The sequence below is a fragment of the Acanthochromis polyacanthus genome, chromosome 14 (assembly GCF_021347895.1).
Source record: "Acanthochromis polyacanthus isolate Apoly-LR-REF ecotype Palm Island chromosome 14, KAUST_Apoly_ChrSc, whole genome shotgun sequence".
Classification (NCBI taxonomy): domain Eukaryota; kingdom Metazoa; phylum Chordata; class Actinopteri; family Pomacentridae; genus Acanthochromis; species Acanthochromis polyacanthus.
The window spans coordinates 38,503,530-38,527,308 of NC_067126.1; the positions used below are offsets into that span (position 1 = coordinate 38,503,530).

Sequence of the window (23,779 nt, forward strand, 5' to 3'; positions counted from 1 at the left end):
GGGTGTTTGTCAGTTTGAATCACCGGCTGGTTTACCAGATCGAGGGTTTTTTTTCTTTGTTTTTCTTCACAATGTGGTCGAGACTCACGGAGACTGACCATCACCGCAAAGTTTACATCAAATTCCCAGCAGCCCACATCATCCTGTTGGACATGAGCGGCGCTCCTCGTCACTAAAGCTCCCTCGTTAACACCCAACACACACCCACACACACATTTTTGTGCGGTTGAACTTTGATGTGTTCAGAGTTGATGTAAAAAAACAAACAAAAAGTGGCCGATTCTTGCTTCTCAGATGTGAACTGGTGCTCGGTTTGTTTGTCTTCTTTGACCAGATGATGGTAAACTGAGTATCTGTGGATTTAAATCAAGTATTTGTAGTCATCTAGGAGTTGGTGTTTCTGCCAACCCACAGCTTCGGTGCAAATTAAAACGATCTCAACAACAACAACAGATCGCTGTGAAATTTTGTGCAGACGTTCATGGTGCCCAGAGGATGAATCCTGTTGGATGCGGTATTACTGGACTTACCCTCTAGTTCTGTAGTTTGATTTGTCTGCAAAATGCCAAAAATATTGAAAGATGTTTTGTTTCCAAGCTTGACATGCAAACGTTTAAAGAAACTGAAGTCATTTCTAATTGATTTCTGCTTTAGTAAATGACTGGAATTATTAAGATTAGGTTTCTGTACATGAATTAGTTGCATGCTGACTAATAATTCAGTTTTAGAAATAATTATAGCTGCATCGATTAGCCGATTACTTGATTTGCGAGTTGACAGGAAGCTCTTGCTAAGTTTCTTTGTGGAAAGTTGGTATTCTTAAATTTTTTTTGACATTTTTAAAGCCTTCAAGTCCCTTTCTCTTCAAAAATTCACCTCTTCAAGGACTGAACTTCAGTACAATTAATAATAAGCATTTGTACTTTTCCATTCTCTGTTATTCTATGCCTGGCACATTTCCACATAAGAAACAGCCCTGCATTTACTGGAATCCTTCATAATTTCTGATTTCACTGCCGATGTCTCGTAGTTTATTAAAAACACAAAAAAACACCTTGACTTTACTGGAGGGGGTTTTTAACAGTCAAAGAGGTAATAGTGTGAAATAATTGCAGTCTCCAGCTGGGAGAATTACTTCCCTCTGAACAGTCTGAGTTCCTTCATTACAATAGCCGATAACTGAATAGATGAATTAGGCAAAGAAAAGAAGTCAGTTGTTGACTTAACCCTCGTGTCGTCCTGTGGGTCAAAATCGTTTGAAAATGTGAGAAAAAATGTTTTCACAGTTAAACTTCTGATGTCCACATTTTCAACATTTTTGGGAAATTTTCAAACATTTTTTTGGTGGAAAAAAAGAAATGTTAAAAAAAATGTTTCTTTAAGAATATTCACAAAAAAATCAACCAAAACTAGCGAAAAACGTTGGATTTTAGTTGATTTTTTTTGTTAATGTTCTCAAAGAAAATATTAGAAGTTTTACTGATATATTTGTAATCGCTTTAGATTTTTTTCAGATTTTTAAAAAATATATATTTCCAAGAATTTTCATGCAAAATTTGTTTTTTTCCCCCAATATTTTTTCAATAGAATTTTTATGGGAAACTTCTTGAAGATTTTGCAAATTTTCACAAATTTAAGGATGTTTTTTGCTGAATTTTTGAATTTTTTGCAAACGAGGAAACAATATTTTTCTGGTGCCCGTAAATGAAGACAACAGGAGTGTTAAAAGGGGAAGAAACGGGAAGAAAACAGGGCTGATAGTTTAACAGGACGGTGCAGAGAAACCAGTTGTGACACAGCCCGTTTGTGTTTGCAGATCTAATCACCTGTCTGGACAAAGGAAGTGATTTCCCCCAGGCACAGTTCAGGTAAATAACGCTCTGCTGTGTGTTGATATCTGAGGACTGATCAAACTGCCAAATGCTCACTCTGTGTGTGTGTTTCCTGTTAGTAAATACTGTCCAGCGGGCTGCTTGACATCTACAGAGGAGATTTCTGGAACTGTACCCAACGGCTACAGAGAGGTGAGTCCACAGAGACGAGGTATGCATGTAGGTGTTCCTCTTTGTCTTCATTTCCAGGTGAGTCACGGTGCCAGGTGGTCTCACCACATCACCAGCTTACTCATGCTTTCAAGGCCCTGATTTATTATTATTTTTGTCTGTCGTTGCCGCTCTGTATGTCTGTATTTCCTGTGCAAACGGGCCCCTCTCTCTGCGGTATGCACGTCCTGGACTGATGACCTCACAGCACCCCCGCTGAGCGTGAGCTCATGGGTGCCGAGTCTCTGGCTGATGACCTCATGTTCGGAGCTCTTTTTTTTTCTGTTTGGGGGAGGGAGCGGCGTTTGCTGGCTGATGGGAGGACAGGGAGGAGCGTCGGGGTGTGCTTCGGGGAGCGAGGCGCCCCACAGGAACAGAGGAGGGGCAGGGTCAGCGGGTGAAAGGGAGGTGAGATAATAGTTTGGCTGAAAATAATAACTCGGTAATCCAGTCCAGCTGCAAGAGGGTGCAGAGCGGAGCTGCGTGTCGAGTGTGTTTTCGGAGAGACGCAAAAATCTGGAGAGCGACTCGGTGTGATTGAGAAGTTGGAGAGAGCTTCGTGAATGCACGCCTGGGTCTTTTTTGTTTTGTTTGCTTGCATGCACACAATTCATTGATGGTTTGGCTTTGTGAGAGACACTAAACTGGAACATAATGGCGTTTGTGAAAGCGTGCTTTGCCCTCTGTCACACACAGATCCGTCGCCCCACCCAGATCTCAGCCCTGCAGCTCGCTTTATCTCCTTTAATTCATACGCTGTGCTGTTTTTCATATTTCCACATCCCACTTATCACATGTGTGTGTGAGTGTTGCTGTGGCTTCCCTGTTGGAGGCAGAGCGCTGCGGTCTGGAGCAGCTCTTGGTGTTTGTGTTAGCGGTTTGGTATGGCTCTCGTTCGGATGTGGCGTGTGTTTTTGGGAAGTTTGAGCATCACGGGGCAAGTGTTGATTGCTTGTGGCAGCGTTTGACTGCTGTGAGTGTGAGTGCATGCATACGAGCGCTCGTCACTCGCTGGGTTTTCCCACAATCCTGTCAGGCTGTGAATTCCAACGTGGGTCTTTTCCAGTAATAAAATTCCTCCTCACTCGACCAGCTGCTCGTCGGGGGGAGCTCGTGGCCCGGGTGGAATCGGGTTTGCTCAGCTCGTCAGTGATGTGGCAGCAGGTTTGGACAGGAATGCAGCCGACAGTGAGTCATTCCCGTCGGTGCCACTCGGTATCCTCTGAACAGAGAAGTGACATCAGTGTGACTCACCCGCCTTTATCTGCCTCAGTCTGAAGGTTAAGTGATCGCGCTGTCCAGCAGAACCGCTTCTTCCTGCTCACCTACTTGCAAACAGACACAATTCATACGAGTGCAGTAGCAGCAGATCGCTACCCGTCGGCCTTTTTACTCCACAAAACGTTGCCAGGAGGTATTTTTATAATCCTCTGAAGCACAGGAACACGGCTCCAGGTCTGATTCCCTCCACAGAACTTCATGTGCCAAATATTTTAACCTTAAAAGCCCTCATCCCCGGGGCGGTGAGGCGTATTTTCTGGGAAATCAATTTGGAAAACATCACAGGTTAATATACATTTCATCCTTAGATTATTTTTTTAAAAGAATTGAACCAGAAAATAAAGTGAATGAGACATTTTGCATCAACTTGTCAGCACTCTGGTGGAGAAACTATATCAGAATTATTTTACTTCATGACCGTGTTTCTTGATCTGACTGAGCTTCAAATTTCAGCATCAAGACGTTGTTTTCTACGCCTCCTATGACTCCTAAACGCTTTAAAAATGATTGTTTTTCTAAAATATGTGGATTTGTTGCTTGTGATTGAAAATATGGAGCCTGCTAATACAAATAAAAAGACAATAAGAAGGATTTTGATAAGCCTTTCCTTGAGATTTTTTCATACATTTACATTACTTCAAACGTCTTTATTTTCTGGTCAGCTGTCATGTGACGTATACTCCCATTCTGATTTATCTGCAACAATAAAATCTCAGCCAGTTTATCAGCACAGCTCAGATAATCTCCCAAAAACTCAGTACAATCATTTAACAATCCTCATTACTGCTTTACAGCGGCGCCTGCAATGCATGCATAGTGATGATAGCATCGACTGATAACGACTTTAACATAAAATATCCACACAAATGGTCACTGACGGGCTAAAACAGTTAGTTTGGTTTGAAAATGTCACATTAAAATATATATATATGTGGCATGTTTTACCCCTAAGTTGACATACTGCTCTTATTTTTCCTGGTGACTTCTGTACATATGAAAAACATATTTTATATCTGCACGTGCCAGTGGACCTTCACAATAAGAGTAGGCATAATAGGATGTTATTTCCACTGCAGGAGACTCTTGATGTTCTCTGCAGTTCGTTGGAACAAAATCTGTGCATAAATCAGTACTGGCATCTGCATTAGGCCAAAATGAGCTGGAATATATAGGAAAAAATGGCTGTTATTCTCTGTTAATATACCGTAAGTCACAAGACTTGAGCAACATGTGTTCAGCGTTTATTCAGACCGTTAAACAACATGCTGGCACGAAGTCGGTTTTGATGTCCCAAGTAGTGTGATAGGACCAAATAGGCGGGCTCGCTAGTTGTTTCTGAGTGGTTGGTGTACGCGCAGATACGTTCCAGGGAGATAACCGTCTCTGAACGTTCTGTGATGTTTCCAGCCTCTTTGTATTTTCGTTACGAGAAAATCACACAGCTGTTGTTTCGTCTCATGCGAAAAATGTGTTTCGGACGGCGCTCTGCCTGCGAGTCCGTTTTCTCCACGGCTCATCCGCTGCGGTTCCTGCGACGGTCGGCCGGAACCTTTATCTGATCCGTCTTTTCTTTGCTTCTGCAGTCCTCCCCTCTGTGTGTGGCGGCCGTCCATGCAGGTGTGCTGTCCAACGCCGTGGGAGGGAGGATCAGTGTGGTCAGCAGCAAAGGCATCCCTCACTACGAGGGCACACTGGCTAACAATGTCACTTCCACTGGGTGAGAGATGCTACGCCACACAAAGCTGTCCTTATGTTTATGCTGTTGACTCCTGCTGCTTTAACCCTTTACGCTTCAGTGCGTCGTAGGTGTACCGCCGGCAGTACACCTACTAATTTGCATAGGAATTTCAAGAATGTCCGACGGCTCCAAACGCGATTATACAAACACTATACGCCGATGGAAAGCTTAGATTCTCATGAATCCGCCGGTATAAACCACTTTCAGATGTGATTACCACAGCGGGTGAGAAAAACACATTTGTCCGACAAACAACAAATATCCATCCATCCGTTCTCTATACACGGCTTCAACGCACACAGCGCGACTCACATTTCCGGGTTCATTATTACACACAGAAAAAAAGATTCCACAAAAAACGGCCATAATCCAACCTTTTACATCCAGACAACACAAGCCAGTAAACTATTTTGTCCAAAACATGTCTTGAAGTCGGTATAAAATCCACGAATCGGTCGTTTTCAAGGAAATGCACCTCGCGATGTGTGTCCAATATTCCCTGTATTTTTCGTCATTTTTTTTATTTAAAAATAGAATATTAGCGATTTTTTTGCACTGAAAACGGCTGGAATTGACTGAAGCTTAAAGGGTTGAAGGTTTTTCAGTGATTTCTTTAGAAAAAAACGACAAAAGAAAATGTGTACGTAAGTGATGCTACATTTTTGGTTTCCTCATCTTGCTTTTCTCTCTTCAGAGGAACTTTCTCAAACAGCCTCTTCACCTTCAGGACCAACGGTGAGTTTTTTCTTCCCCATAGAGCCTAATTAATAGCGGTTGCACTTTCTCCCGGGGCAAGTCCTGCAGATGTAATCAGTACCGCATGCATCCGCACTTTTAATTGAGCATAAACCTTGCATTGTCTGTAATGTTTTATAAGTCTGCAGCAGAAACCTGGAGTGCATTCCCTCCCATTTTCCGTGCTCAGAGTTCAAACTTGATTACAGTTAAGCGCCTGACCCTAATTTATAACGTAGGTAAATATAGAAAAGCTCAAGTGTACATCTGGATTGGATTATGAACGGGGGTCCCTCATTCTTCATCCAAACATAATTCCATGATATTACTTATGTTAATGCATGCTAAATCTCACGCAGTCTCTTGAACGTTTTCTAATTATTTACGTTAACGGGCTCTCTGTGTTTGCAGGCTGCTATGGGACTCTGGGTTTGGAGTCTGGTGGTGTTGCAGACACGCAGCTCAACGCTTCGTCGGTGTGGGAGTGGAACGTCATCACCGGTCAGCGCAACGTGTGGTCGCCGTCGGGGGCCCGGCTCAAAAAGACCGGGCTGCCGTGGGCGCCATCCCAGAGCGACCAGCAGCAGTGGCTGCAGGTGGATCTGAAGAGGGAGAAGAGGATCACAGGTACACAATAAGAGACCAATAAAAACACAAACACTCGCTGGTATCCCCAAATACTACAACCACTGTCTGTAATTTATAATAGGAATAATAATGATGTATGCTTTGATGATGATGTTAGCATAGACAACTGAGACGACAGAGAAGGAGGAGTGAGGTGATGGAGGTCCAGAGCTGGAGAGGATGAAGGTAGGAGGAGGACGGTGGACCTGGTCTGTCCAGTCTGAGCGTGTGCAGTAGGAGGAATGGAAGCAACAGTCAGTACGTTTATATGCAGTCCATATTCGGGTTAAGGTCAATATTCTGGTTTCTGAAACGTTTGGAATAACTCGTTTACATGGATAAACAGACAGAGTTACTCCTGTTGTGTGACGCTGTGGTGAGGCGTGTGGGTTTCGCCATGTCTGTTTACCTCTCTTTGTGTATTTCCGGTGGGTCGCGCGCCAGACGCCGATACAACATGTATACAAGTAGTTGCCGGACTCAAAAGACCAAGATTCCTTTCGGATGAAACATGCGCAGAACGCAAACTAACGTCTCTTTCTATGGGGATATTCCGATGCGCGTTTATATGACGAGATATTCGGGTTAGAAAAGGAGTAACCCAGGGGTCTTATTCGGGTTTTTGCGGGTGTTTACATGGCCGTACGCAACCGGGTTATTGCTAATATTCCGGTTAAGAAAGGGTTTTTGACTGCATACAAACATACTCAGTGATCGCAGTGAACTCCTCTGGTAGATAGTTTGATCTCAGACTGACTGCTAACAGTTCATTGTTCTGCTACAGATCTGTTCTCTGATGGTAACGTGTTACAGCAGGGTTCCACCATCTGTCCTCCACCTCTCCTGTTACCGCTCCTATCGTCCAGAAGCCTCTGATTCTGGTGTTACTCTCAGTAACACAGTCTTTCATCCATGTTTCTGTGTAAAACATGAGGCTGCTTTCCTGGTAGTCTTTGTCTCCTAACGAGTGTCTCCAGCAACATTTCCATGATAACAGATGAAGAGCCGGTCTACGAGCCTCTCTCCAAACTCTCTCTCCATTCCTCCTGTTTCTTTTACTCCCTTCCTCCTGTTTCTTTTACTCCAGCTCGTCTCCCTCTACGTCTCTTCTGTAGTAATTCCTCCAGAATATCATGTCTCATCCCAGCAGTTTTGGAGAGTTCAGTGAGCTCAGAGGCTCCTGTTGGGAGGAAACGACGTTCATTTGGCTCTGTTGCTCCGCAGGTAGAACTCCTCTGAGCAACGGTAGCAACAGACCTTTCCACTCCATTTCCTCTTTTCACTCCTCCAAGATAATCAAAAAAAGAGAATTAAAAAAACACTTAAATCGCCAACAATTGTAAAAAGTGTTTGGCATCAAGAAAAGAACACGCTAAACTGAAAAACACAGGACTGAAAAGCTGCCACGCTGACGTTTTCTTACCAACTCGGGGAAAGAAATACTGCTAATAATTTTTAATTAATTTACGGTAAGGTTTTACAGCAAAAGGTTCTCTCATACCTTTTCTGATATTAGTGAACAGTAGCTGTCTTCAGTCCAACATTTTGATTTAGACTGATTTATGGCAGCAGCTGCATGGATTGTGATGACGTTTTGTGTATTCGTGGTCTCCAGAGACTAAAACCTAATGACTAATAATTGACTCTTCCTTAACTTCCTCTCTAGTGGCACAATAAAGACGATGCTTTATGAAAATATTCTATGAAATTCATCAATAAATACCCATGTTCTCCTTATAATGAATTGTGATCTCAGTGCTTTATTACCAAACACCTGCAGATTTATTCACATTTCCGCCGACTTTGCGTCTGCCTTGTGTTTACTGCTAATTAGTAAATGATGAAGATAACGGACTCATATCATCACTGCAGACTTTTAGACAGAGTCCAGGACACTCCTCTGTAAGACACGCTCAGTAGCTGACTCAGTAGTGAGCAATAAATTCCCATTTTGGACAGCATCTAATCATCGCTTTTTCTGGCCTCGCCAGCAGCTGTTGGGTTGCGCAATTCTCACCTCCATAAAATGCCGTGTGTTGCTGTGTGGGGGAAGAAGCACGCATGTCACAGATACGAATGCTGTGAAATTTCCATTGTGGGGTGTTTGAGGACACTGTAGACTGATCAGCTCCAACATTCATACTGTTTAGCTCCCCTTCATGATGCTAGATTGGGTCCTGTAGGTTGCAGAGCAGTGCCTTTTATGTATAATGTTTTTCTTTTGCCGTCCCATAAATGCTTGATTGGATTGGAAAATGGGGAGTTGTGAGTCTGGATCACTGCTTTGGGCTCTTTGTTGTGTTCCTCGAGCTCTTCCTGGCTTGTTTTTGTGGTGTGCTTGAGGTCCCAGCTGACTAAGGGTGAAGAGGAAGCATTGTAATGAAACGATAGATGTTTTTGCCATTAACCGATATTGTCTAACTCTCAATTTCCGATATCAACCCATACCGATATCTGCGGTCGTTTTATCTCATTTTAGGTAGCATCACATCTTTCCTGTGGTGGAATTAACACATCATGCCTCATTTTATTGTGATGATCCATTGGATGCGTTCTCAGATGCAACAAGGCTTTAAAATGTTAACATTGTCTGTGCAAAATAAGAAAATTACTTCAATCTAAGCTATGGGAAAAAAAAGCCATATTTATGCCTTTTTTTAATTGTCCCAAACAACAGTTCACACTCTCCCTCCCTCTGTGAGTCGGCAAAATCCAGAAATTATTTTGTCAGTTTTCATGATTAGCAAAAATGTCTAACGATATTGACCGATATTACATGTTTATGACGATATCGGCCAATAATATCGGTGGGCCGATATTATCAGACATCCCTAGTTTTAATGATCTGTGCATGAGTATTTTCATTTATCTGACCAGGAAATGCATTAGCTTATTTACAAAAGACCTCCATGGCAGAGCAGAATCCATAAAGACGCATTATGATTTAATGTACAGCACAATAGAAGGACCTGAGAGACACGAGGCGGATAAAAACAACTCAATTTCTTGTCCTCATGCTCATTTTTTGAACGTCTTGCGTAACAATGCCTGAAAAAGACGGCGTTTCCTCGAGAAAAGTGTCATCTAACCTCAAATAAAATGGCTCACAGTGAATATAAAGCAGTCTTTATCTTGTTTCAGCTCTCATCGGTCTTCATCTTCTACTTTCTTCTGTCCATCCATCCAGGCATCACCACCACAGGTTCTACCCTGAGAGAGTACCAGTACTACGTCTCAGCCTACCGGATCCTGTACAGCAGCAATGGTAAACAGTGGTACAGCTACAGGGAAGCAAATTCTACACAGGACAAGGTAATTCAGACACCAAATCAATAAACCGTGCTGGCTCAACGGTTACGTCATGCATTTTTTTTTTCTTTCAAATTAGTGCAAATGGACAGAAGTGACACTTTAGAAGGCTGCAGGGACCCTTAGTTGGACTGTTTCCTTAGCAACTGGTATCGACTGAGAGATGTTTATGGCAGGAAATGCGAGCAGTCAGTGGTTTGAGTTAAGTGCTGTGGTAGACAAGTCAGGACACTTGGGCATTAATAATGAATGGATATGGATTTAGCGGCCGGGTTGTCAGGCTGGAACTGCTGCCTACGAGCTGCTCTCTGCTGGGATTCTCACAGGCGCTTATTGTGTGGAGGAAAGTAGTTATTAGCTTGCCAAGTTGGAAAATAATCAGCTTACAGCTTACAGTGCATTTGTCTACAAACTGACTTGTTCCGGCAAACTTTATTTCTGCCCAGCTGCTAATGCTGACGGGCTGCACAGTGCAGTAGTGGTTAGCACTTTCGCCTTGCAGCAAGAAGGTCCCCGGTTCAAATCCCAGCCTGGGATCTTTCTGCATGGAGTTTGCATGTTCTCCCTGTGCATGCGTGGGTTTTCTCCAGGTACTCCGGCTTCCTCCCACAGTCCAAAAATATACTGAGGTTAATTGGTTACTCTAAATTGTCCGTAGGTGTGAATGTGAGTGTGATTGTGTGTCTGTATATGTAGCCCTGTGACAGACTGGTGACCTGTCCAGGGTGTCCCCTGCCTTCACCCGAGTCAGCTGGGATAGACTCCAGCACCCCCCACAACCCTAGTGAGGATAAAGCGGTGTATAGAGTAGGGCTGGACCCGAATATCCGAATATTCGTTCGCTACGGCACTATCCGGATATTAATTTGGTATCCGAATATATCCCCCCCCCCCCCGGACGTCACTGGGCGGAAAGAATATTCAGCATTACTGTCTTCCCTCCACCTTCGGCCCATATCGGCTCATCCCATCCTGTGATCACATAAACATATACACAGATGTCTATGTGATCACCCCCTCCTCCCCCCAGATGAAAATATTTGGAGCTCGTCTCTTCCCTGCGCCTTTGGCCAACTTCGGCTCATCCCGCCGTGTTCTTCGGCTCATTTCGGCTCCTCCATTCCTGTTTGTAAACACCACCCGAAAATTGCCGGGTTGCTGCCGACTGACGTCTCGCTTCACTTCGTTGCCTAAACACAAGACAAGATGCTGAAGACCTCTGTTTGGGAATTCTTCAGTTTAACTAAAGACTAAACGAGGGCAAAATGTGGACCCGGGAGACCAGACGAACGGATCCGACTATTCGGGCCGTCTCCGCCGCACGCACCCCCCCGGTCGGACGTTACGGGGCGGAACGAATATCCGGATGTTCGTCTTTAATAGGGCCCCAATATTCGGAGGCCAGAAACCACTATTCGGGCCAGCCCTCGTATAGAGGATGGATGGATGCTACTGCTGACCTGCCGTCGGATTCAAATCTGACACAAATAAGAGCGTTTGTTCTCATTTCTTGCCAGGTTTTCCAAGGCAACATCAACTACCTGCACGAGGTGAGGAATAACTTCATCCCTCCGGTTGAGGCCCGGTATGTGAGGGTGAATCCCACCTCATGGCACCAGAGAATTGCGCTCAAGCTGGAGCTGCTTGGCTGCCAAGTTCATTCAGGTAAAAAACAAAAACAAGTCTGTTTATCGACAAGAAATGAATGAAAAGCTGGAGCATCAAGTTATTCCTTTTCTCTCTGTCTTTTGACAGCGAGGCGGACGGACGCGGCGCCCAGGATGTTTTCCCCCTCTCATTACCCCCCACGCCCTGCGGGTACGAAGCGCCCGCCTCACCTCGGCCAAACGACGCACACCCCAGACATCAGAAACACCACGATGCCTCCACACACTGGTAAAGGTGCGTCAGGGTTTCGTTTGAATAAATATGAACTCTTAACGGAGGCTCGGGGTGTTTATTGTGGTGCTTTTGCTCCCAGATGTGGCGCTGGCTGCAGTTCTGGTTCCCGTGTTGGTCATGGTCCTCACCGCTCTCATCCTGATCGTGGTTTGTGCTCGGCACTGGAGGAACAGGTAAACGGTCATTTCCTCCAATCACAGCGCTTTTAGAAACCAGAGGTGGAACGGCGTGGAACGGTTCGGCTGTCAGCTAAGCGGGAAAAATAAAACCCCCCGAAAAAGCTAATAATTAATCCAGAACGTGTTTATTTTCTTAAACCAAAGCGCTCTTAGCAACTCAGTAAGTCAGATTAAATGTAACAGAAATACTGCTGCACAGTTCTCAGTGTCAAATAAACAAAATAAAAGTGGAGCTTATTGGTGTGCTGTAACTACGACATTGCTGCAAATGACCAAGTTCAGCGATAAATATAAATACAATAAATAAAAAATAGATTTTCAAATACATGAAAGAAGTACTACCACTTCCAGCTTGGGTTGGCTTCTAAATGCTGTGAGAATGAACCAAAACAGACGAGTTTTGAGACGGACAACTAGTGATGAAAGGGCTTGTACCGTGTGTTATATCATCACACCCCTAGTTTACACCTTTGTGACTTTTAGTTCTCTTCACAGGAAAAAGAGCTCTGAAGGGACGTATGACCTTCCTCACTGGGATCGCACAGGTACGCCGCCGCTCTGCAGCACAGGTCAGTCGTTGTGTTTTGTGAGTTTCCCGTTCCAACTGCGTGCGTGTCGCTGTGCAGACTGGTGGAAAAGCATGAAGCAGCTGCTCCCTTCCAAGATGGTGGAGACGGAGGATTCGGTCCGGTACAGCAGCAGTGAAGTGGGCCGGCTGACGGGGAGAGGGTCTGTCCCACGGCTCCACGCTGAACCTGCAGGTGAGTGGAGTCAGGTAACCAGAGGGGGGGGTGTGTTTGGAAGAATGTTCACGGCCTCCAGTGTGGCTCTCTGCTAATCTGCTGGATCACCATAGTTACTAATGCTGGAGCTAACCTGGTCGGGAGAAAGTTCTGTTCAGTTTTGGATTTAAATCAGCTGGAAGAAGCGTCTCTGTTGTACCAGTTTATTTCCTGTAATTCTCTGTGAGTGCTGCAGATTCTCAGCTGATTACATGTTGAGCACAGGGTGGGGAAGCAAAAATGTCCTGTCAGGTAAAAACAACTATAAATGGGTATAAGTTTTTTATTCTTTGGAATTTTGAACTGATTTCTTGAAGAACAAAAATTTAAAGCTTTCAGAGCATGTTTATTCAATCTGTCCTCCATCAGCCATGATGAAGGCCTCGATACAGCCTCTGAAAGAGGCACAGGTCCTCCTGATATCCTCCTTTGGGTAGGTCTCCCATTCCCTGGAGAATGCAGCCTTAAGTAAATCCATATTGGCATGAGGGGTTAACCTTGCCAGCAAGTTGATTTCTCACGATATTTGTGAGTTCACAAATCTCTCAAGAAACCATCTTGCTCCGCTCCCGCCTTCACTTTTCGTACAGCACCAAGTTGGTTTGGGCCAATCACGCAGCAGTATTCGTGTGTGGGGCGGGATATCCGGGTGTGAAGACGACACCAAGCGCCAGTAGATCAAAACAAACACGGCAACGGAGGACAACGATCGTGTAGATGCCGCTATTAAGTCACTTTTAGCTGAATCTCGTATCGCTTCTTTGAAGGAAGAACAACGAGAGGCGCTTTGCGCATTTCTGGATGGTAAAGATGTTTGTGCTTTTTTACCTACGGGTTTTGGTAAGAGTTTAATCTACCAATTGGCTCCGCTCGTTGTGAAGATCCCGCGATTGGCTAAAAACAAACCTGTCAGAGGCGGGACATACTGTTGCATTGTCCAATCCGTGCCTCTTTCCTCCGAACAGATTTACATGGAGCGGTCCCAGATTGATATTGTGGAGTACTATCAAGTACTACACAATTATTAATCTGGCTATTGCCAGGTTAATGAGGGGTGGCATTAGTCCTCAACTCAGTGGCGCCCCATCAGAAAAAATCCAGGGGGTTTAGATCAGGTGAGCTCGGGGGCCAAATATCTTTGGGCCAGAAGTTCGTCATATTCTACTCACAGAACTTTTGGACCTTGATTATGTGTGAGCAGGAGCCCCATCTTGCTGCCACATAGTTGTTGTCAGGGTAGGTGGCCTTCAGCCAGGGCAAAACGGTGTATCTCAGAACTTTGTGGTACACATCAGCCCCAATTTTCTGATCTGGTTTGAAGAAGTAGGGGATCATCTTATTTCCATCTGAGCCCAAGACTCCCAGGACCATGTGGAGATCTCTTGGTGCCCAAACTGGATTGTCTGGCATGCTGGATGCGGCGAATGGTCCTCTCACTGATGCCAACGATCTTGGCAACGTCCTTCTGAGGGATTTGGGCATCCAGGAGATCACAAACCCTGTTGTGTTTTGCTTGTTGCTTGCTCACTTCACAATGCACCAAGGTCTGACAAATCCTAAAAAGCTTGGTTAAGGGTAAGGAACTTTGATTTTAATTATTGTTTTGGTTACCCTCACCGTTTGGGCAGGACGTTCAAATTTGTCAATAGGACATTTTTGTAATTCCACTGAATGCGGTTACAGTGGCACTAACTACACGTGAAACTACAGACATGCGTCGTCATGTCTTTATGGCCTGGTCCTGATTCGCCTCACATAGTGGGTGCTGCTGCTAATAGAAGACAGATTTAATTGCTTAGCCTTCTGTTGGTATATGTACTTGTACATTGGTGTGATGAACAGCTTGAAGTGCTTCCAGTGTTGCTGTGTAACGGAGCCTTCCGATCAGCTCCATTGCTCATTAATAAACGATAGAAGACATTTCTGCTGGACGCTGCATTTTGGAGCTGTTTTCTGGCAATGTTTAATATGTGTGCTTAAGTCAACGAATCAGACGTAAAGGCCAAAACCAGGAATGTGCTTAAAGGCTTCCTCATCCTGTGGAGCAAACATATTGTACATATACAGTTATGGAAAGGCCTGAGGAATTTCCTTACACAGCAGGACACTGATGTTCCTCAGACAGATGTAGAAATTGTTTAAACTGTGGATTAATAAACATTTGATGCAGAATACTTCCTCTAACCAAACCACAGTTAGTTCAGAATGATGTAATATGTCACAGTTTGACATGTTTTAGGCAGTCTCTGGGCTTTGGTAAAGCTCTGACAGAATAAGAAATCGTATCAAACAACATTTTTTTAGAAACTATTATCTGCTAATTAGGTTTTCCTTTTCTGTAGGAAACGTTAGCATTAAGAAAAGTTACCGAACCACACAAGCTTTTAATGTGGAGAGATTTTTTCTATTTGTTCATTTGGAGGCAGCAGCAATGACATGTCACCACTTTATAGCGTTAAATTAATTTAGGTAAGTCTTTCTGACAAATATTCAACAAATCCTGGTTGGTAGAGGTCTTTAAATTCATCGTTATGTTCACTAGCTGGTAAGTATCCGTGCCTACCTGCTGTTTGGTCCTTAGCAAGTCACATACGGTGGTTGTTTTTAGTACTTTCTGACTGAATAACAGATGCAACTAGGCCAGTATATAACTGCAGGATTTTTTGTATCATAGTCCACATTTTAGCTGTTTTCAAGCCTAAAACCAACATGGCCGCCTTTAACCAAACACCCCATGGTATTTTAGAGAAAGATTCTTCTCAATATTATATATACAATTGAGTGAAATGTAAAGTTATTTCTAAAGATCTAGTAGTAAACCTGTTGACTACTTTATATGAAATAAGTCAGAAAGCCTTGGAGTCTTCCAGTCTTTTCTTCAGGAGGAAATGACATCATGTGGAGCAGGTCATGTGATCTGGAATTAACACACTTCCTGGAGAGGTGTTTTTGGAACGGGGCACTTAGTGGAAAGGGCTTTAATTTGTTATTTTCCATCTGAAATTCGATATATTGCCAAAAAAGAAATATCTGTCATGATTCCCTCATCTTAATAAAAAAACACAATCCAAACTATTTGTGAATCAGCTCATTTTATTATTGTTTAGCTCATTAGAAGGTGGTTGTTAATAAATTCAGACGTTATTTAGATGACATTTTAGTGATATCCAGTCATTTTTATTAATAAAGTGATTGTTTCCATAAAAAATAATTATGGAATTCGTAAAGACATGATCATAATGAACATAAAAAACATTATTTTTGTGCATTTAATAAAAATGTATTGACCCAACTGATGCAATGAGAATGAACCAAAAAAATGAGTTTTAAGACGAGCAACTTGTGATGAAGCTCTTCAGTCGAATGCAGCTCCTGTTGTTGCTTGGCATCCTAGAAGCTGGACTTTTGGAGATTTGTTGGACATACTACCAAACACAAAGACATCAGTTAACCTATTAACTGTAAGACACCCTTTATTAATGATATTCTACCACCTGCTTCTTTCCTAGAATACGCCCAACCACTGGTGAGCGGTGTAACTACACTCGGTGCTCGGTCCACCTTTAAGCCGGATGAGGGACCTGACCCTGGGTACTCGGATCCAGACCTGTACGACGCTCCCATCTCCCCAGACGTTTACCACGCCTACGCAGAACCGCTGCCAGCTTCAGGATCTGAATACGCTACGCCCATCGTGGTCGACATGGGTTGCCACCTATCGGGGGGCTCCGCTTTGACCCAGCCCTCCACAGTGTGCAGTTTCATGGGTGCCGGGCCTTCCTCGATGCTCACACGGACAGACAGCGGCCAGTCGGGGAGGTTGGCGTACGATACGCCTAAAAACGCCACGGGACAGGTGACGCCCACCGAGGATCTGACCTACCAGGTGCCTCAGAGTAGCACTCAAAAGCCAGCAGGACAGAGCTGAAGAGTCGGGATGAACGTGGCCTTAATCTGCCCCTCACTGCTCAGAACAACCCAGCAGACAAAGACAGAGGGTTGTAGGAGGAGGAGGAGGTGTGAACCTGTGAGCTCTAGAGCCTCGGCTTGAGTCTTGAATGAACACTACCTTAGCTTTAGATTCATCCGGAGATGTCTGTATCGCCTAAACATTTCTGCATGGCCACAAACTGCGGGTGTAGTGCCATTACAGTCCTATCACTGAAACCACAAAGATGAATGTGTTCGTGCCCGGTGCGAGAGTTCGGAGACGGATGAGTGGGAAGGAGAAAGCTGACTACTATTTGATAAAGACTCTGTCCCTGTTCTGTGATTCCTAGTAGGTCTTTCATCCTGTGAAAACTGTGATTTCCATTCAGTTCAATACTAAAGCAGATTCAGCTGTAAAGTACCTGACGATTCATCAAATCTAAGGGTTTTATTACTGAATTAGCTGCATGTTGCATTAAGTACCCTACATCCGAGATCTAAGAGAGACTCGTTTTCCACGGTACGTTATCGTCTTACTTCCTTTAAAAGCATGACTTGAAATTGTGTATAGTTTTAGCAAATTCCATCACTGCAATCCTGTTTAAACTCAAATGATTTACTGATATTTATTTTTATTTCACATCCTGCTGATAAGGAGAGATTTCTTTAGCGATAAATACCCCACTGCCCTCACTGACAGCAGGTCTAAGAACCGAGCGATAAGTCGTTTTTGATAAATCCTGTCAGACGTTTCAACTTGAAGAGGCTCATCGGGAGAATCGATCCAGTGAAATTCCCTTTTTTTTTTAATAGTATTGGAGACCAAACGTTGCCTTTTCTGTGTTGATTCACATCAGATCTGACTTTCACAATCGTGCCAAGTTTCGCCAAATAACCGTAAGAAGCAGTCTTAAGTTAGATGTCGTCTTTGAAACTAAAGGTACTGCGAGAAGAGGTAGTGAATATGTTACAGCTGTGATCGTTTCATAGTTTGTGTGTTGATTTTTTATTTTTTTTTAGTGATTGTCTGGTGTTGATGTGGGTGTTTGATCTGGGTTCCTTCCTCGTATCTATATGCATCAGTGTCTGTGAGTCGTCGCCATATTTCGGCCTTGTGTGTGTGTTGTTTGGACTGTGTGTGACGTGGCTTCAGGGTGCAGTAGAACGTCGTCTGTAGCACCAGTAGACTGCATTCCTCTCCTGTCCAACCTGTGGTACTGATCCGACCAAACGCTCGGCGGTCGGGAGATGCAGATGGAGGAGAAACGTAGAAAACAAGCTGCTTTATACCTTTTACGGAACGGCGACCTCACCTAAAGGGAAGGTGTTGTCTGAACAGCTGCGCCACTGTTGAGCTTCCATTAGCGCTCGGTAACCAGAGGGGTTGTGTTTATGTGGTTCTCACTGATTGTATATAGAGAAATAAAGAGTTTTTAAAAGAAAAAAAAATGGTTTATTACAATCATTAGCTGTCATACAAACATATTTACAAATGGTTTATTTCTAGAAGTAGAGCTGCAACCATTGATTGATTACTTTTTTTTTAAAAGAAAAAACTGTCATTCCCTGATTCCAGCTTCTTGAATTTGAATATTTTCTGGCTTCTTTAATTGTCTTTGACAGTAAACTGAGAATCTTTGGTTTGGGGGCAAAACAAGACGTGAGGATGTCATGAAAACAATCAGTAGTTGCAGGTCTACCTACAAGTTTCAACCTGTGCATGTAGCAGACATGTACAAACTGTGTAGGTTATGATTAGAAAGTTAAGCTTTTTTACTTGGCTATCAGTGGAGATACTTACATAAAAGGATTTAAATAGCTTCATCATTGTTTCCATTGTAAACCTGGTGTTTGCAAGTCGCCTAATGGGCAACAATTAATAGGTGGATTACCATTAAATTTTATGTTGATGCATCTATCAGGATGAACTGTAATAACACTGGTGTTCTCTTAACGTCTCACCAGTGAACGAAAACTGCACTTTACTTTGGTTTGTGGCTAAAATTCCTGCAAAACTAACGATATTTTCATCAACCTCTGCTGTAGTTTAACCCTCCTGTCATCCTCATTTACAGGCACCAAAAAATATTGTTCCCTCATCTGAAACCCCCCCCCAAAAAAATTCAGTAAAAAAAATCCCCCCAATCTTCAGGAAGAATATTCCAAAAAAAATTCCATCAGTTTTCCTTAAAGAAATCCCCAAATTTGGCAAGAAATAAAAATTAAAAAATGAATAGAAATTTTCAAAAAAAATCTTAAAAATTTCTAAAGCAATTCCATATATATCAGTAAAACTTCTAATATTTTCTTTAAAAACATTCAGAAAAAAATCACCCAAAATCCAGCGAATTTTGCTGGATTTTGGTTGATTTTTTTTTCTTCTGATTGTTCTGAAAGAAACATTTTTTTAAACATTTTTCCACCCAAAAATACTGAAAATGTGGAAGTTTTCACTATGAAAATATATATATATTTTCCCCACATTTTCAAACTTTAAAACGGGTAAGTGTGACCCACAGGACGACACGAGGGTTAAGTGCAAATCAGGAAACGTTAGCATGCTAACATGCTAATCTAAGATGTTGAACATCAGCAGGTTAGTATTGAGTGCAGGATGGGGTTACAGGCTCAATGCACAGCTGTAGAAACATACATTCGTAGTTCAGTTTTGTGAAAGGATCATAATATTAAGCATACATAGCACTAACGTAAGAGGCATTCTTGGTGCAGAGGGAAATTAAAAACCTAAGTAAAAACAGAGAGATTTGTGAATCTATTGTAGCACGTATCTAAGTGCAGTTTAAAACATCAAATGCAGCCTCAACACCACTACGACTGGACTTTAGTCAATAATTACAATAAATACAGTATTAAAATCATATCAATAAATATTAACAGTGCATGAGCCAAATGGTGTGCATTAAAAAAATGTAAAATCCCTGCGCTAACACACCCAGCTTTCACAAGTGCTTGTTCAGAGCAACATCATCACAACAAAAAGCCGTCACACATGTAGATCATTTAGCTGATGGGGAAAGTCATTTTCCAGATGTCAGGCTCCGTTCTGCATCGGTTTTCCTGCGCATGCTGTTGTGAAATTGTACCAAATTAACATTCTTTCTTTTACCATTCCCCAGCGTTCTTGTCATTTCAGATTTGTTGTCTCTTTAAAATGACTCCTAAGCAGCATGACGATTTGCGTTTTTCATCTGCTTTGGAGGTGTTTTTTTTTTCCCCCATTACGTCAGTGCTCGGCGTCCTGGAGCACCTCTTACCCTTCACTCCTCCATGTTCTTCCCGTCCTTTCCAAACTTCCACCAGATCACAGTGAGGACGATGGCGAGCAGCAGGATCAGGCCGCTGGTGACGAGGTAAGCGACGGGCAGGAAGTGGTTCTGACCTCCGAACCAGCTCAGCGTGGTCAGCACCACTTCCTTTCTGCCTTGGAAGTACTGCACAGGAAAGTCTGAGAGGGCAGGAGGTCAAGGCTCCAAATTGGTGATGAGAAAGGAGAAGCTCAGTGGAACGTAGCATGAAGTCCTAAAATAGTCCCTGTCCACACAGCAGATAAGACAAAGAACAATGAGACACCAGTAACCCGCCCCCGAAGTTCCCACAGGAAGGCATCTCTAACACCCGTGAAAGGATACTGTAGGAGATGTCGATGCTGTAGTTCCCTGCTGGAAGCCCTTTAGCGAAGCGCGTGTTGGCTCGGTTTAAAACCCCGTAGAGCTTCTTGAAGTTGGGGAAGGCCGCCTCCCTCATCCACACGATCAGGTCGTCGTTGATGAAGCCGTTGTTGTTCGGGTCGGAGGGATCCAGTTCATAAACGGGCTTCTGCCAGTACGGAGGTTTTGTTGTTCCTGTGGAGGAAGCATCAGAAATGTAGCTGAACGTCTTGTGACCCAAGTTAAACAACGATTAGAGGTTAGATCCTGATTTACCTGCAAACACCTCAGCCAGTGTCATGTTGTCCGTGCTTGGGTTACGAAACTTGATGTTCTTGTCGGTGTACCACGTGAGGCCTTGCCGTAACAGAGGAACCTTAGATATAGAAGCACTGGAGCCATGATAGTACAGAATGAAGGAATCTGGAAGGACACATGTGGGTTAGGAGTCCAGTGGAGGAAGGATGTGAGGACGGATGATGTGTGTGATGTTTACCGTTGAAGACACTGTTGGCCACGGCGCCGCAGGGAGCAATAGGGAGTTCATTCTGGCCTTTAATGAATGGACTGCAATATGAAGTGGGGGTCTAGGGAAGAAATCCAGATTCAGATCCTCCTTAGTAATGTACCAGTGGAATAGTTTCATGCAGTTTTATACCAAAATTCTATTAAATTTATCTGTTTATTTGCAGTGATCAAAAAAAAACTTGACACATAAGTATAGGCATGTATTAAAACGACCCAGCAGTATGGCAAGTCTTTAAAGTTGGCTTCACCTCAACCAACAATGATATGAAAGTGCTGCTTGTAATCTATTGGTATGATTTCTTGAATTTCCCTCAAGATTAATAAGGTAAGTATCTATCCATCCATCCATCTATGTGTCCATGTATCTTATCAAGGGTTTGTCTTATGCACTGCGTGGCCAAAAAAAAAAACCAGTTGCCACTTGGATTTAACTAAGCAAATAGTTAAGAGCCTTCCATTGGATAATTACTGCAGTGATGACAACAACTTCTTTCACCCTAACTGATGCAGTGAGGAGCTTCTCATTTCTTCAACAACCATGAAGGAAGACATATCCTGTGGTCACGGAATGGATGTTCATCTGTTTCAGAAGGGTCAAATTACTGGCCTGCATCAAGAAAAGAAAGCAACTAAGGAGATGAAACGACTAAAATCAGGATAGTGGAGAACCATCATCTTCCAGGAACAAACTCTTAGATGATCGTAGGAGACCAACAGTAGAATTCACGGCTGTTAAATAGTGAAAGTAAGGACATTTCCACACGTACAGTGTGAAGGAAATTCAAGGGATTGGGACTAAACAGCTGTAGCTCTACGAAAACCACTGATCTGCGAAGTTCATCGGAAAAAAAGGCTTCAGTTTGCTATGTAGCATAAAGATTGGACTCTGGAGCAATGGAAGAAGGTCATGTGGTCTGATGAGTCCAGATTTACCCTGTTCCAGAGTGATGGAGGCATCAGGGTAAGAAGAGAGGCAGATGAAGAGATGAACTCATCATGGCTAGTGCCTACCAGCCTGTGGGGGTTAGTAGAGCATTCAAACTAACTCTGCATGGTGACAGAACCTGTATTTGTTGCACCATGTTACATCTGCAAAAAAATGATCACGTGTCCTTTAGGTGTTAATCTGATGAAATTGCATGCATTATTGTGGAAATACCTTTAAACTGTTCTTCCTGCCGACCAACTGCCCATCATCTCTGGAGTCCATGTATCTGCGGAGGTTCTGATGAAAGTTTCGGAGGCCGTAGTAAAAGAAGACATCTCCCTAAAAAAGAAGCATAATGCACATCATCCTCTTGGTGCAGAAACACAACTGCTTGTCTGACTTTAAGCTTAAGAGGCCGGAAGAAGAAATAAAAGCACCGGTGTGAGAGCAAATGTTGATCTTGACAAATTACTCTTAATTCAAGGTCCAACTTCTGAGTTGTTTGAGAGCTTTCAGCCACATAACCATGTGCCACTTAGGTCTATAGAAAAAGCTTGTGGGTGGCCCTCAAGTTCAGCTTATTGTCACAGGATGTCTTTAAATTTAAGGGGTTGTTACCTTAAATTTGTTTTTAAGTTCAAACACCACTTTGCAGGTGCAGGGAAGGACTGCGTTGCTCGCATTTTTACGCTTTTCAAAGCACTTGTCGCAACTCCCGGCCTCTGTGTAGTCCATCTGAAAAGACAAGAGAGAGTGAATTTAACAGCACAATCCATCGACAATAAACTGCTCCTCATTAGCTGTTTCCAAACACAACCTTGGATCTTTCCTCTCTTTGTCACTCCCTGTTTTATTGCTCTGCAGGGCCTTTGGGTTCTTCCTCTTCGTGTCCAACACACAGACTGTAAAACCTTTCTGGACATCAATATGAGTACTTAAAAGCAAGTGGACTTTTTACTCACCTTAAACTCCTGAGTTCTTTGCACAGTGAGAAGCAGCCACACTCCCAGCAGCAAAGTTATCAAAGACAAAACGTAAAAGAAAGGCAGCACAGTGTTAGCTGTTAGCATTGGAGACCAGGCAGGGAGCCGCTGCTGCTTGAAGGCTGAGTTGTCAGGCCTCCGAGCCAAGGGCCCAGACTGAGCTTTCACCTTGCCCATGGCACGGACCTTCAGCTGGGGAAAAGAGGAAGTCGGTGGAAGATTCAAGAAATTCGTACGAGGAGGAGCTGCTCTATCTTCTCTTCCTGTTTTTTTAATGTCAGCGATATCACCCTGCGCACACACACTCGCACCGCTCTGCTTGCCAAGAGATTTTCCCAGCAGGCTTTGCAGGGTGGGGGGAACCGTTGTGGCCTGTTACTTATTAACCACAATCCTTTACCTAACTACCTCTTTCTGCTTTCTGATACTTCCAGTTTTCTGGCCGATTGCGGTGTGTTCTTCTCCATTTCCTTCCTACAACACACAGATCTTTGTTCATCCACATCAAAATGACACAGAGGAGGTCTTCATGTCTTCTTACTCTAATATAAAACATAAATAACGCACGTCATTTCAAAATGCTTCATGAAAAGGATGCTATGATACACGGGACTTCCTAGTGGGCAAGTAAACCCATGACCTCACATTGTCAGTGGGAGGGACTTCCTGAGGTCAGAGTAAACAAACAGAAGGATGTGGCTTTCATTCTCAGTCCGTTTATTCAATCCATCACACTGTGAGATTGTGCCGGACTACAAGAGCGAACAAACAGCGCCGTACATTTCACACAGACTCTGAAAATATGAAAAGCGGCGAAACGGGATTCACACTGCGCCGACACAAAGCAGGAAACCAACAGGAAGAGGCCCGTCGGCACGTAGCGAGGAACATCAGTGGGTCGCGTTAAAACATCCAGTTGTCATGTGGATTTTCAGCACGCAGCAATTCATATTGTTTGGTTAAAACAGTCCGATTTTGACTTTGTCTTCTTTGCAGCCGGTCAGAATGCCGCTGTCCAGCAGCTTCATCAGGTCCACTTTGATCTGAAAGAGACAAACGTCATGTGAAATGTACAAAATGCAAAAAAAACCAACAAAAGTCTCGCTGTGGCATGTTCATCCCGCTGCCTTACTGACAGTAAAAGAAA

The 23,779-nt window shown here is 43.5% G+C and overlaps 3 protein-coding genes across 6 annotated transcripts in view; 1 reads left to right on the forward strand and 2 right to left on the reverse strand.

Moving 5' to 3' along the window:
* The window catches only part of dcbld2 (discoidin, CUB and LCCL domain containing 2), a 31,035-nt gene extending 13,061 nt beyond the window's left edge, over positions 1–17,974 (forward strand). The window contains exons 4-15 of one of the 4 annotated variants that reach the window (XM_051958490.1): positions 1,817–1,868; positions 1,952–2,024; positions 4,907–5,040; positions 5,756–5,796; positions 6,208–6,423; positions 9,611–9,735; positions 11,250–11,397; positions 11,488–11,634; positions 11,714–11,807; positions 12,297–12,358; positions 12,440–12,574; positions 16,105–17,974. In XM_051958490.1, coding sequence (XP_051814450.1) covers positions 1,817–1,868; positions 1,952–2,024; positions 4,907–5,040; positions 5,756–5,796; positions 6,208–6,423; positions 9,611–9,735; positions 11,250–11,397; positions 11,488–11,634; positions 11,714–11,807; positions 12,297–12,358; positions 12,440–12,574; positions 16,105–16,523 — 1,646 coding nt within the window. In that variant the 3' untranslated portion in view covers positions 16,524–17,974. The remainder of the gene's footprint in view (positions 1–1,816; positions 1,869–1,951; positions 2,025–4,906; positions 5,041–5,755; positions 5,797–6,207; positions 6,424–9,610; positions 9,736–11,249; positions 11,398–11,487; positions 11,635–11,713; positions 11,808–12,296; positions 12,359–12,439; positions 12,575–16,104) is intronic. The other 3 variants (XM_051958491.1, XM_051958493.1, XM_051958492.1) reach the window with 3 other exon arrangements.
* On the reverse strand, positions 17,965–23,200 carry tmem30c (transmembrane protein 30C). Its single transcript, XM_022197313.2, has 7 exons — positions 22,612–23,200; positions 22,268–22,384; positions 21,881–21,988; positions 20,690–20,780; positions 20,470–20,616; positions 20,176–20,388; positions 17,965–19,991 (listed from the first exon to the last, which is right to left on the reverse strand). The coding sequence occupies exons 1-7, from the start codon at positions 22,807–22,809 to the stop codon at positions 19,804–19,806; spliced, it is 1,062 nt and encodes a 353-aa protein (XP_022053005.1). The 5' UTR covers positions 22,810–23,200; the 3' UTR covers positions 17,965–19,803.
* A 132-nt stretch (positions 23,201–23,332) lies between these two features.
* The window catches only part of cmss1 (cms1 ribosomal small subunit homolog), a 30,226-nt gene continuing 29,779 nt past the window's right edge, over positions 23,333–23,779 (reverse strand). The window contains exon 10 of the mRNA XM_022197314.2: positions 23,333–23,675. Within this exon, the coding sequence (XP_022053006.1) occupies positions 23,592–23,675 (84 nt within the window). The 3' untranslated portion in view covers positions 23,333–23,591. The remainder of the gene's footprint in view (positions 23,676–23,779) is intronic.